Source organism: Maylandia zebra, linkage group LG22 (genome assembly GCF_041146795.1).
Source record: "Maylandia zebra isolate NMK-2024a linkage group LG22, Mzebra_GT3a, whole genome shotgun sequence".
Lineage (NCBI taxonomy): Eukaryota > Metazoa > Chordata > Actinopteri > Cichliformes > Cichlidae > Maylandia > Maylandia zebra.
Window position 1 is genome coordinate 19,209,982 of NC_135187.1, and position 14,026 is coordinate 19,224,007.

The following is a 14,026-nucleotide window of genomic DNA, read 5'->3' on the forward strand; positions in this document are numbered from 1 at the left end:
AAAGTTACCACAGACCAAAAACAGGATGTTAACCATGAATCACTAGCAACAGTGCAATGTGAGCATGTAGTGGTTAGCACAGTCGCCTTATGCACGAAAGGTCACCCCAGGGTGAGACTGAGCAGAGATACAAACAAACCCAGCCTGTGTGGGCCATGAGCGCCAAGCTCAGATAAATGGGAGGGTTGTGTCAGGATGGGTACCCAGCATACCAAATCAAATATGGATCCACCCCACTCCCAGGGAGGAGCTAAAAGCACCTCTTTCTATAAGCATTGAATTGCATACTTATGTAGGAAGGACACTCATACTCCACAACTGTTTGGTGTATTTTGCATGATTTACAAAATTTTAAACCCAATGTGAAATTTACATATTTATTCAGTACTTATTCACTTTATACTTGAGTAAAATTTATCTGGCAGCATCAATCTACCAAATGTGGCACACCTTTGTTCGGTTTGCCTGATTCTCTATGGCAAGTTTTTTTTGCTGAAGCATTTAACTGCTCAGGCCGAGATCCTGAGCAGAAAAGGTTTTCATTAAGAACTGCCAAAGCTATGCACATCTGTAGCAATCCTTGATGCACGTTTCCCACTTTGGCCAAATACTGTTTTTTTTTTTTTGCTTCTCATGCTCTGAAATATTCAGGTAGTTTGTGGCAAACTTTGAGTGGGCGCTTTGGCAAAAGTGGTCTTTTACCAAAAAAAAAAAAAAAAAAAGTCTCTTACAGAAATGAACTCTTCCATGCCCACCCCAGTGTACAAATAAACACTCCTGCTTTGTCGCCCCCATTATATTCAGGTCTTATTTGGCACAGTTTTCATCATGTTTTCAGTCATAAAATCTCCTTCTTGAGTCTTAGGTTAAAACACAAGTTTTGTAATCTCCGTATAAGGAGTTGTTTTTCAGAGCAGAGTACTTATTTTTGGTCAAGCCCAAATCATTTTCCCCCCCCCCAGTTTGACAGATATGGTCTTGCTCAAATCATTTAGCTAACAAAGTTCTTCTTAACACATGGATCACACAACATCAGAATAAGTAATGAATAACTGAAAGAATGTGCAGCAGGCAGTCAGTTTGGCTGGACAGCCATGTCTTAAAAGACTGCTGGTGGTTCCAAACCCTTTTCATTGGTACTACTGCATTCTTCGGCACCTTCATACCATATAAACGTTACTTTAGTCTTTTATCTCTAACTTGGATCTCGACAACGACGCCGTCTCATTTTTCAAGTCTGAGAACAAATGTTTTGGAAGTTTGGTTTTTACTTCGACATAACTGAGACCTCACATGAATACTTTTGTGCCTTTCCTAATTTAATTCCCACACCATTTTCTTGATGATTTTTCCTTTCACCTACTACACTAGCTAAACACATCCCTATGTACACATACAACTTCATACAGACATGAGCACACAGACACACAGCATAGGCACAGCCCTGAACACACATACTGACGGCCATATAAAGAACTTCCAGCTTTGGGCACGTTTGCATGCTCAATATATGGTTCTGGTTCAGACCTATCTGTGAATAAATAATTAAAAAAAAAAATTGAAGTCTTTCATTGTCTGGAGATGGATCTGCAAATTTTGATTTTGCACACTAGATGGTCTTCCTGACTGGGATGGACAAACCAAGGATCTTATGTGTTAACCACTACACTACAGGGAGTGCAGAATTATTAGGCAAATGAGTATTTTGTCCACATCATCCTCTTCATGCATGCTGTCTTACTCCAAGCTGTATAGGCTCGAAAGCCTACTACCAATTAAGCATATTAGGTGATGTGCATCTCTGTAATGAGAAGGGGTGTGGTCTAATGACATCAACACCCTATATCAGGTGTGCATAATTATTAGGCAACGTCCTTTCCTTTGGCAAAATGGGTCAAAAGAAGGACTTGACAGGTTCAGAAAAGTCAAAAATAGTGAGATATCTTGCAGAGGGATGCAGCAGTCTCAAAATTGCAAAGCTTCTGAAGCGTGATCATCGAACAATCAAGCGTTTCATTCAAAATAGTCAACAGGGTCGCAAGAGGCGTGTGGAAAAACCAAGGCGCAAAATAACTGCCCATGAACTGAGAAAAGTCAAGCGTGCAGCTGCCAAGATGCCACTTGCCACCAGTTTGGCCATATTTCAGAGCTGCAACATCACTGGAGTGCCCAAAAGCACAAGGTGTGCAATATACTCAGAGACATGGCCAAGGTAAGAAAGGCTGAAAGACGACCACCACTGAACAAGACACACAAGCTGAAACGTCAAGACTGGGCCAAGAAATATCTCAAGACTGGTTTTTCTAAGGTTTTATGGACTGATGAAATGAGAGTGAGTCTTGGTGGGCCAGATGGATGGGCCCGTGGCTGGATTGGTAAAGGGCAGAGAGCTCCAGTCCGACTCAGACGCCAGCAAGGTGGAGGTGGAGTACTGGTTTGGGCTGGTATCATAAAGATGAGCTTGTGGGGCCTTTTCGGGTTGAGGATGGAGTCAAGCTCAACTCCCAGTCCTACTGCCAGTTTCTGGAAGACACCTTCTTCAAGCAGTGGTACAGGAAGAAGTCTGCATCCTTCAAGAAAAACATGATTTTCATGCAGGACAATGCTCCATCACACGCGTCCAAGTACTCCACAGCGTGGCTGGCAAGAAAGGGTATAAAAGAAGAAAAACTAATGACATGGCCACCTTGTTCACCTGATCTGAACCCCATTGAGAACCTGTGGTCCATCATCAAATGTGAGATTTACAAGGAGGGAAAACAGTACACCTCTCTGAACAGTGTCTGGGAGGCTGTGGTTGCTGCTGCACGCAATGTTGATGGTGAACAGATCAAAACACTGACAGAATCCATGGATGGCAGGCTTTTGAGTGTCCTTGCAAAGAAAGGTGGCTATATTGGTCGCTGATTTGTTTTGGTTTTGTTTTTGAATGTCAGAAATGTATATTTGTGAATGTGGAGATGTTATATTGGTTTCACTGGTAAAAATAAGTAATTGAAATGGGTATATATTTGTTTTTTGTTAACTAAGTTGCCTAATAATTATGCACAGTAATAGTCACCTGCACACACAGATATCCCCCTAAAATAGCTGAAACTAAAAACTACTTCCACAAACATTCAGCTTTGATATTAATGAGTTTTTTGGGTTCATTGAGAACATGGTTGTTGTTCAATAATAAAATTATTCCTCAAAAATACAACTTGCCTAATAATTCTGCACTCCCTGTATGGAGCCACTGCCTCCTTTCTGACCCCCTCCTCCCCCCAAAAAAGGTCATTTAATATAGTTCTGTTAACATGCTCATTCCTGAACAGATCATTTTTCTTTGTTTTAATCAAAGAACCTGAAAAAAAACAAAAACCAACCTGGTTTAAATAATCAACAGAACACAAAACTGCACAATGGTCATAGTGTTGCTCTGAGGTTCAGTATTGTTTGTGTGAATAGAACCTTTTTCTACTTTATTACAATGCCTTGCATTAAACTAAAGCTGTCTGTATATATATAAAAAAATATATAGTTATAGTTCTTACCTTTTCCAAAAGTAGGAGGGCTGAGCCTGTAAAATACTGACCATGGCATATCAAGAACCTGGGAAACAAAGATTACATTGTAATATAATATATTTTAAAAACAAACAAACAAACAAAAACAGAAAAATTTAATGATAGAGTCAGCAGGAAATGATTCCCCTTACATTAACGGGTGTTTTTAAAAATTTGGGATTTTCCTGCTTTAATTTTGAAACATCTTCTGTTAGGTTTTGTATTGTTGATTGTCATTTATGCTTAGAAATATCTACTTATATATGCTTAGAGTTTTATAATTAGTTGTAGATTGGTAGAGGTTTGATCCTTGATAGTCTGCAAAGACTTTGTGTGCATTAGAGAGCACTCTGGGAGCATGGGAGAGGTCGTACCTTCTCTTATTGTTTTATGGTAGAATAAACGTGGCTATATCTGTTTTAGGCTAAGTGCCTTTTGTTTAGATGAACTGCTGGACTTCCAGACCAGCAGGTTTAGGGAAGTCATTTATGGGGTCACACTCTGACCCCCCCCAACACACACAGGCAAGGTACTCTTTGTGTGTGTGTACACGTCGTATGTTAATGAACCTATGCATATTCATGTAACCTCAATAAAAGAGCAGTGTTACGGGGGAGCGGACGAGAGCAACTGGGGTCAAGCAAAGGAACGGCGTTTGTCTGGTTCTCTCCCGTGCACGAGAAACATGAAGAACTTTGCCTACTTCGTGTCTTGCTTTGCTGTGTAATTATATTGTCTTCAACGTTCCAACGAATAGGTTCAAGCTACAAACCTATCATCTTCATTCACATAAAGTGAATGTTAGTTCAGTTTTAATTTCTGGATTTATAAAAAGAGCTGAGCCCCCTTGGTTCATTAATTTGCATTTTACCTTCAGAACCACCTCCTTTGGTCTTGCCTCAATCTCTTCCTCCCACGCCTTTGCCTTTAGTGTTTGATCATCCTGCAGATTCTCCCAGCCGAAAGGCAGCCGCCAGGGATTCTCAAACAGCTAAGAGTAGAAGACAAGAGTCGCTCATTACAAACTGTATGTTTCATCAGAGCCCGTCTATGTAATATAGAGTACTGTGCGATCAGGGGCGTGAGCTGCCCCTAATTTCTTGATTTTGTAAGGAAAGCTATGAACTAAATGTAGGAATTAATGTGATACTTGTGATATCAGTACACTGAAGCAACAGCCCAAATAAAAATATAATTTCAGCTACATCACTGTCGCTTATACTAATCAATGCAGTAAATAATAACTTAAAACCTCACCAGTGTGTGCACAACATGTTTTCGGGAGTTTAAGTGTGGCTCAATCAAGGACTGACAGACACACTCCTGACAAGCAAAGCATATGTAAAAAGGCTCTGCATCAACTTCTGTGGTAATGCAGGACACAATCAAGGTTGTACCTAAAAGAAAAACAGAAACCAAAAAACAAAATTATATCAAACATTTTTCAAATCTACCGTATGAAAACACAGCGAGCAAACTTACCAATGGCTGGCTGTTTTTTCTTGAAGCACTCCATGACATACAAGTGTAAGTGAAGGAAAAAGTGAGCTGTGATAAAGAGAATGAATTGAGCAACAGCAGAAGGCCATCTGTGACTTTTCTAAAATACAACTATACAAATATGTGAAAATAATGAGTTCCGTGATAGCAAATCAAATACGTATGTGTACCTTTTTTCTCATAGCCTTCAATTCCTTCTGTTGTAAGAAGAAGAAAAGAAAAAAGTTAAGATCTAATTTGAACTCTTATTACACAAAACATGAAAAAGAAAAGTACCTTCAAAGAGTTTCCACAACATCTGGAGAAGATCAAAACAGAGTTTTTACTACACGTTTAATTAGCAAATCTCAAAAAAAAAAAAAAACAAAAAACACTAAGAAAATCAAAACAGTCACTGTACCTCCCTGTGTCTTGGATTTGACAGATGATTGAGATATTGAGATATGTTTTTCAACATCAGACCGCAGTCCTGTTGCAAAGAGACAGATGTGAAACAAGACTGTCCAGACAGTCGGTGCATTGGAAATTTAATTTTTTTATTTAAAAAAAAAAAAAAAAAGCAGCCAGCGGTACAGCAGCAACATAAAGGCTATTAAGGACAAATTATCACCTGACACAGCAGTTTACATCTTGGGTAGTATGCGCGCAGCTCTGAAGGTTCGCTTGCAGGGGCCGACTCATTTTTGACAGCATGATACTCTGAAAAGAGAAAGTATTGTAATGACATTAAAACCTTCAAAACAGTTTTTTTAAAGGACATAAAAACATGGATTTTCTGTCAACTGATTTCTTTAATGAACTTATTTTGTTTTGGTGAATTTTTGGCAGGTCCTAAATTTTGTCTTCTTTAGACAGTGTGTCAGTTTATTATACTAACTTATTATGCTGCCATTTTACACACGTGTCCACCTTAGTGTGTGTCTGTGGCCCACATTTAGGTGAAGCGGTGTGGCAGCTCGATTGGTGCCGATATAGTCTCGGTGAGCCAACTGTGTGGTTTATGTTCTTAACTATAACCAGTTTTCACTTAATTAGAAGTACAGATGCACTGCATAGACCAGAGTATTGGGACAGACCTGTCATCAAATTCAGGTGTTTTCAGTTGCATTGCCACAGCTGTATCAGATCAACTGATTAGCCATGCAATCAAACATATGAACACTTGTGAACGAACAGGGCGCTTTCTGGAGCTCACTGGATTTGAACGTGGTACTGGAATAAGAGGAACTTGTTACAGCTGGTATGCTTGGGAAAAGTCTTCCCTGCTAGATATTCAGCTGTAAATTGTGTTGTTGCAAAGTGACAGCATTCAGCATTATTGGTAAAAAAATGCTTTTCTGTCACAGATTTGCTCTCATTTTCCTACTGATACAGAGTATACAGCATTCAGATAGAATATATAGAGTAAAATTACAAATAGTCATATTGGCTACAGGTAGCTGAAAACTCTACACATGTACAGTAACAAAATATACTTTTACTTCAATTTGAACATCTCCAAGTTTGACATAGCTGTGCTGAACACAGCAGTTACTCAAGTCTGATAGCATAAGACTCCCTGATACATTACCCAGCTTCTCCCCTGGTTTGATGGCTGGTTTCAAGCTGCACTTCTTGATATATTCCAGGGTCGTCAAAGCTACAAGATCAATTGGCACAACATTACTCTACACTGCACTAAAAAGCCAGTTTGTGCAGATGAATAAATCCTAAACCAAGGTTTAAAATTAGACACCCACCTTCTGTGTAGCTTTTAAAGTTTACGGACTTGAATTCAGCGGGCTCCAGGCTCACTTGCTACAGCAACAAAATAAATAAAATTGTATTTTCACATTAAGAAAAATTAACACCTCCAATCATCTTAAAAGCCTGAATAGAAACCTCACATATACATACTTTCAAATCATTTTTTCCATGAATCTTCTCCGCCTGCTTTGCCAAGTCAAGCATCATGGATTCAAAGGAGGGATTGTACAGCGAGTAGCACTCTTTTGACAACAATGTAGAGGGATGCCACACTTTCTGCAAAGACATTCAAAGTAATTTACATATTACTCCCCACCTTTCTACAATGAAGGCCAAACATGGCTGTTCTTACATATCGTTACAGAGTCGCAGGAATGACAGAGCACCACAGGTACATTCATATGGGGGAAGAAAAAAAAAAAAAAAAAAAGTACACTCAATCGAAATGGAAATAACTTTCCCATTTTATCTGCACAAGAAAATAATGGCTGTTCTGTGAAAATCACATTAACCTAGATGCAGTAATTCAAGCAAGTTAGCGCGATAGATATTAAAATGACCACACACACACACACACACACACACACACACACACACACACACACACACAGGTCATGAGCATGAGCCCAGCACAGAGCTGATATACTCAAACTGTCAAACAATAAATAACCAAACCGGCATGTCCTTTGACAGTGCACGCAGGCACAGAAAAAAGGAAACTCCCTACCACCCAGCCAACCAGAGATTCAAACCAATGAACTTTGTTACGCAGCACTCACTTCCCCACCACTCTGTCTTGTAAATCTTTCTACTGACAGTGAAGTCATTCAGATTGGCCTGAGGCTTTTAACCCACTTTTCATCAACTGGCTGCCACAAGAGCAGATCAACCGATACAAAACCTCCAAATTTCATTGCTAAAAGCAACTCACAGTCCTTGTATCTACATCAGAAAGAGACGACTGCACATTTGATTTGTAAAGGAAGTATGCTGGGAAAAGCCTTCGTTTTAAAAAGCAAGTACACTTTAAGTATAAACTATAGGTTTACCAGTGAACGCAGGCAAACAGACAAATCAAAGACAGAGTTGGTTACCCATCATAGTAACAGTAAGTCGTTTAAAGCAGAGGAACCTCGTGAACTATAAAACTGAAAACGTGGTAAAAATACAATGGACTGCCTCTGCCTCAGGGCTGGGCATGTGGCAGATGTAAACGCTCTAAGAAGTGTCTCAAAGATAAGAGACTGTTGTGGAACGGTCTGGTGAGTCGAGTGCAGCTGGGCTGAGAGGCAGAGCTGGAAGGCAAAGACGAATCCTCTGGACACAGGACAGGCAAATGCTTGAAATCTGCCTGAAGATGCTCCTCTAAACGGAGGTCATGGACCATATCACCCTCTGGAGCCAGAAGGCGGCTGGCCATGTGAGACGACACCTGCCATCAGTTTTGCTCCAATGATGCTGAGGACAGGTGAAAGTTGGAAGGGACACAAAGGAAGGGAGGATTTAGGAAGAGAGAGTGTTGAGATCCAAAGGGACAGAATCTTTTTGGAAGGTTTGATGCAAATAGTAGTGGAAGCATTCCCCATATAGGGGATTCCTGGGAATTATGAAGGGAAGCTGAAAGATTCTTTGCAAGCTCATAAAAAGGAAGCTAGCAGGCTGGAACCAACAAACTGGAGGCTCGGGGCTTGACTGGAAAGGAGACCATCGTTGGCTTCAAAAGTCACTGGAATATTCCAAAACGAGCACAAAAGGCACCCATCTGTCACATGCGGGTATTCTAAAAACCTGAGCTTAGAAAAAATTACCAATACAGTGGGCTTCAGTTTGCGTTGAATCTCTTCAGGGATGTTAATGCTGGAGAAGAGACTTCTCCTTGAAGACAGCACCTTCTCGGCTCTCTGCAGGAGCAATCCACGGTCCGCTGTATCCATTGTTTGCCAAATTGTTCTGTGACCAGCTCAGTTCAAACAGACGATCCACATGCAATTCCAAAAGGAACTTAACAAAAAGCGAGCTTCTCTTTCAGAAAGCTGATACAAAAACCACTTGGTCAAGTAAAACATAGCAAGAGAGCCAAAAGGGAAAACAAAACACAACAGGTGAAAACAAGTAATCCCCAAAGAAAACCAACACCAAACAGGAACACACAAAGAAAAAAATCTGAACCAGGAATGGCTGGAAAGTTTGAGTACTGAATCATACACAAACAATCTAGCAAATGAGATGGGCAAATCAAGAAACTTATACACAGGGGGGGCTGATTGGATAATCAACCACATGTGTGAAAGATACAAAAGCAGGAGTAACCATATGTAGACACAAAGGGTAAGGAATTTACAAAATAAAACAGGAAGTCGTTTGAAGTGATGTCACAGAGGGACACAGAGTGACTTTGGTGGGTGGAGGGAGTGAACCAAACATAAATAAAATCTGAAATCAAAGCCTAGATTTCAATCTCAAGCAAACTGGTGCCAAAGTGGTTGACACTACCGCGAAGCAGTCGCAAGAAGATCTTTCTGATGAAAAGGGTATTATTGACTTCTGAGGTGGAAAAAGTGTGCTTAATTTCTTTTATTAATAAATTTATATCTATTGATCATTTTGCTGACTGACTGAAAGAGTCTAGCAGTGATGTTCAAGCGTACCACAATTAGGTCCAGGAGCTGAATCAAAGAATCGTATTTGCTTGACGTAAAATTGTAAATAAATAAATAAATACTGTCATCACCCACCCCACAGATGGATCTTTGTTTTTCCAGTGGTATCACAAATTCAATTTCTTGATGCATGCTCAATCATCCAGGTAAGTAAATCACCAAAGGTTGATTCTGTTCATCTGGACGTAGCGTTTTCAGAGGAAGAAACGTTTCGTCACTTATCCAAGTGACTTCTTCAGTCTCAGCTGACTGCAGGTTTCCCCAATCTTATAAACAGTACATTTGCACAATGACTGAAGCCAGCCCACTGAAGGAACAATGGGCTGGGAGGTCAGTTTTTTCATCAATAATTATGCAAATTCTCACAACCATTGATCAACAACCACTGATCAAAGCCCACTGATCAATGGCCATGAGTACCATTCACAAACCAAGTGTGTTTCCTTTTAGAACGGTCTTAATTCCACCTACTTCACATACAAGTGTCAGTTCTACAGGCAGAAACAGGTATGTGGATGACACCTGGGTGAAAATCAAATCTCAGGACGTACCACATTTCACGGATCACATTAACTCGGTGGATCGACACATCAAATTCACCAGGGAGGATATGAAAAGTGGCAGGTTAGCCTTCTTAGGCTGTGAGATTTCCATCAGTAATGGGGGACCTCTAAAAGCTGATGTGTACCGTAAACCTACACATACAGATCAGCATTTAAGGTTTGACACTCATCATCCACTGGAACATAAACTGGGTGTCATTAGGATGTTACAACATAGAGCGAACACCATCCCCATAGACACAGTGGCCAGGGAAGAAGAGGAACCTCACACCAAGAAGGCCCTGAGTAAATGTGGTTATCCCAGCTGGACTTTTGTCAAAGCTGGGAAGGCGCCAAAAGAAAGCTCCAGCCAATCCATGAGAGAAGGACAACCGCTGCCAAAGCGAAAACCTGTAGTGATCCCTTATGTTAAGTCTAATTGTTGAATGTGTCATTGTGTTTCTTAAATTTGTAAAGATATAGTTCAATCTATAGGATCAAGACATTCCTTTGTCTCTGACCACCTCTCCAGCCACTCCATGCTGGGGGAGGCTTTATCACAAGCACATCCCTTGTGAAGATTCTGTTTGATGTTAATTCCTGCTTTTATGATCCTTTTGGTGAGCAGGAAGTCACGCACACAGAGACACACGCACACACACAGTACCTTGTCTTTGTAACCAAGGGGGGGTGCTTTTGCTGTGATGTGTATTGTAACAGTTGTCAATAAAAAGGCGACAAGGACAGCTGCTCTTTGAAGGATTTGGGCTAGAGATAGGTGAGGAGTGTGAGCTCAGTGTGAGTTAGTCTTGTAGTTTAATTTGAAGATGAAGAGTTTGAAAGTCTGCATGATGACGCATCCACTCATATCTCAAATCTTAACTTCCCATTACATCAGCCCGACTACTTCAAATCATCTGATTGCCTTCTAAACAACTCAGCTGAACTCTCAAACTGTACAATTTGAAATCCTCTAAGTTACAACTCATCTCAAGCAATTAACTTAATTAATATGGTCTTTGATGCCACTGCTACTTACAAAATACCAAAAGATGTGGTCAAAGCTCAGGACGTGTTTGATGATCACGTGGGCGCCGACTGTTAGGCCGCAGAGCGTGCAGAGGTAATGCTTCTTCTCATCTGCTCCGACACAAACGCACTCGACGAGGTGCTGCATGCCTGTAAGATCACGATGACACAGATAGTTTAGAGGAGAGGGAACCAGTTTGTCAAACTCTGCCTCGCTGGTATGTCAAGGACGAAAAAAGAGATTGTTAATCATGCTGTTGAAGTGCTCCAAAAAAAAAAAAAAAAGAGCATTCTTTTACTTGAGCAAATGAATGAATGAGTTTATTTGAAAACAAATATGGCTTTGTTATTTTGGTGGTTGTTACTGACCAAGAAGCGGATGTTTCCTGTTGCTGTCTTTCTGGTAAGCCAGGATCGTCATCTTCCCTGGCTTGAAAGCTAAGAGGGAAAATGATTAGATTCAAGTGATTAAACACTGACTGAAAGACAGTAATAAAGAGTAAATGTGAACAGATATATATTTGGTAAATAAAGGTGCCACAACAAGATAAATGACAAAGCTTTGAGTCATAATATGAAAACAAACCACGTAATGTGGCTTAAACATGATATGTGCGATACCATGAAGAGTGTCAGACTAGCCACAAAACAGACTTTGTGGTGAAGATGATTTCTATTGAGAAAAACCACCTCTGAAAACAGCAGATGGCAGCAGTTGTGATTCTAATTATTCAGATGTTAAAACACTGAATTCACAACTTGATTGATCAGTGAGAAAAAAAAAAAGTGCACAAACCTTGAATCAGCTTGAGAAGCTTCTCATTTTCACCTAGAGTGAGCATCACTGCAAAGAAGATTCAGATCATTTTCAGCAGTGCAAAACTAAATAAAACTGTCACACAAACACTACATGGATCGATCTTATACCTTCTGAGTAGGTGCTGCTTTTAAGCTTTTCCATAAGACGATCAGGTAAATGCAGCATCTGCAGAGAGAAAATGCAGAATATAACTGTAGAACTGAACAGTAGCTATAAAAAATAAAAACACTTTTGTGATCAGCCTGCATTTCTTAAGATATTTTCGTATACCAGATAAAAACAGAGTGATCCACCTGATAGACAAACAAACCAATTTCCCTAATTTTTTTTTTTTTTTTACTAGAAATCAAAAGGGTTATGTGCTGGATATACAGCAACTGACACTTTATTAGGCATATCTTGTTAGTATCAACTTGCCCCCTGCCACTGCAAATCTCTTGGACAAGTCTGTATAAACCCTAGAGGCAGTCATGTGGGAAAATCCCAGCAGATCAGCAGCTTTAAAACACCTGAACTAGCCAGTCTGGCACCAGCAACCACACCATATGTTCTGTCTACATGCATAAATGAACCGAGTTACTGCCATGTGATTGGCTGAAGAAATACTCCTTCATCTCTTTGCTCTTGAATGCTTTGCTTCTTATATTGATTTTTATGCTGATTTTTTCCCTTTTTTCCGTGTGAGCTTACCTGCGATAACTTCTGGACACTTGTAGATCATTAGGACTAGAGTGTTCTTAACAGAAACAGCAACATTTTATGGTTACCTTATCCTCAGCGCTCCGTGTGTCTGTGGCCTAGACACAGCTGAAGCCTGATTACAGCGTCTGGGCACCGAGCAGCCTCAATAGCCTGGAAAGGTGCTAACCGCTAGGCTAACTAGCAACAAGATGCCTTCCCTCTCCACAGATGACTACCACAGCCTCCTGCAGAAGATTGCAGTACTGGAGACAAAAATTCATCGCTTAGAAGTAAACGTGGAGGTAAATGGACTGTGTGGAAATGAAACAACCTTGCCTTTGATTCAAAACAATGGCGATGAGCAAGCTAGTACACAGCTAAGGAGCACAGATAACATGACCAAGAAAGTAGACTCTGTGCATTATTATAAATCCTCAAGTGATAATCCCCCCTTAGACTGTCTTGGTGCAAAACCAAGACATAAATCATGTCTCCTGGAAGGGGGAGGACGTATCACAGGCAGGGCACAGCGAGCTGAAATCTCTGAAACCGACTGGCCTTCACTTCCTACGAGACAGAGAAGCTCTTCTACCCCTGTATACAGGAGGAAACAGGACTGGACAACCGTGAATAGGAAGGTTAACAACAAACCTCCAAAACAACTGAATGTGAAACTGCAGAACAGATTTGCTCCACTATCAAAGGACCCTGGATCTATATCGGACAACCATCCATCTAAAAGCAGCGAAATAAGGTCTGAAAATCTGTTGAAAAGTGAAAGGCCACAGGGAAAGCTAAAGGCTAGGCCTGAAACTCTGATTGTGGGTGACTCTGCTGTAAAGGATGTACAAAGGATGTGCGGTAAGAACACTAAAGTCCTCTGCTTTCCTAACGATATGGTCAACAACCTGAAGGAGAGAATTCTTCAAATTGCAGATGAATATCCAACTGTGACAAACATTGTTCTGCATACAGGGTCAAACGATGTGTCCAAACAACAGTCGGAGGTTCTGAAACGGGACTTTACTGGATTATTAAATACTGTAAACTCTCTGAATGCAGCTGTATTCATCAGTGGACCTGTACTGCCGGTCAGAGGAGGAGACGAGAGATTCAGCAGGTTGTTTACACTGAATAAATGGCTTATATCAGCATGTGCTGACCACTCAGTGCATTTTATCGACAACTTTAATATTTTTTGGGAACGCAGGCATCTGTTTAAAGCAAATGGATTTAATTTTAACAAGTCAGGGGTGAAACTGTTCACCTCCAACTTGTTTTATTCCATACGTCATCCATCTGTGCTTGGTGCCAAGGCTGAGATAAACGAGGAGTTATCTCATAAAGAGGAACAAACAGTACTCCAAGAACAGACAAAGCCCAGCAGAAACCTTGAGGAGGAGCTCCATTTGCCCCCACCCGGGAAGAGCCTCAGAAAGGAGAGACATCTAAGGCAAGAAGAGGGGTCCCTATTTGCCTCCAACTCTCTCAACAACACCA

The 14,026-nt window shown here is 40.6% G+C and overlaps 1 protein-coding gene across 4 annotated transcripts in view; it reads right to left on the reverse strand.

Annotated features, from left to right (window-relative positions):
• The window catches only part of LOC101470493 (uncharacterized), a 57,138-nt gene that overhangs the window by 17,164 nt on the left and 25,948 nt on the right, over positions 1 to 14,026 (reverse strand). For 3 of the 4 annotated variants that reach the window (XM_014410732.4, XM_014410730.4, XM_076879452.1), the window contains exons 8-22: positions 11,953 to 12,010; positions 11,822 to 11,869; positions 11,395 to 11,463; positions 11,036 to 11,175; positions 6,945 to 7,070; positions 6,788 to 6,845; positions 6,619 to 6,687; positions 5,659 to 5,747; positions 5,449 to 5,517; positions 5,325 to 5,346; positions 5,219 to 5,245; positions 5,031 to 5,096; positions 4,806 to 4,945; positions 4,420 to 4,539; positions 3,537 to 3,594 (exon numbers count right to left, since the gene is read on the reverse strand). In XM_014410732.4, coding sequence (XP_014266218.3) covers positions 3,537 to 3,594; positions 4,420 to 4,539; positions 4,806 to 4,945; positions 5,031 to 5,096; positions 5,219 to 5,245; positions 5,325 to 5,346; positions 5,449 to 5,517; positions 5,659 to 5,747; positions 6,619 to 6,687; positions 6,788 to 6,845; positions 6,945 to 7,070; positions 11,036 to 11,175; positions 11,395 to 11,463; positions 11,822 to 11,869; positions 11,953 to 12,010 — 1,159 coding nt within the window. Of the gene's footprint in view, positions 1 to 3,536; positions 3,595 to 4,419; positions 4,540 to 4,805; positions 4,946 to 5,030; positions 5,097 to 5,218; positions 5,246 to 5,324; positions 5,347 to 5,448; positions 5,518 to 5,658; positions 5,748 to 6,618; positions 6,688 to 6,787; positions 6,846 to 6,944; positions 7,071 to 8,602; positions 9,058 to 11,035; positions 11,176 to 11,394; positions 11,464 to 11,821; positions 11,870 to 11,952; positions 12,011 to 14,026 lie in introns of those variants that run through there. The other variant, XM_014410733.4, reaches the window with a different exon arrangement.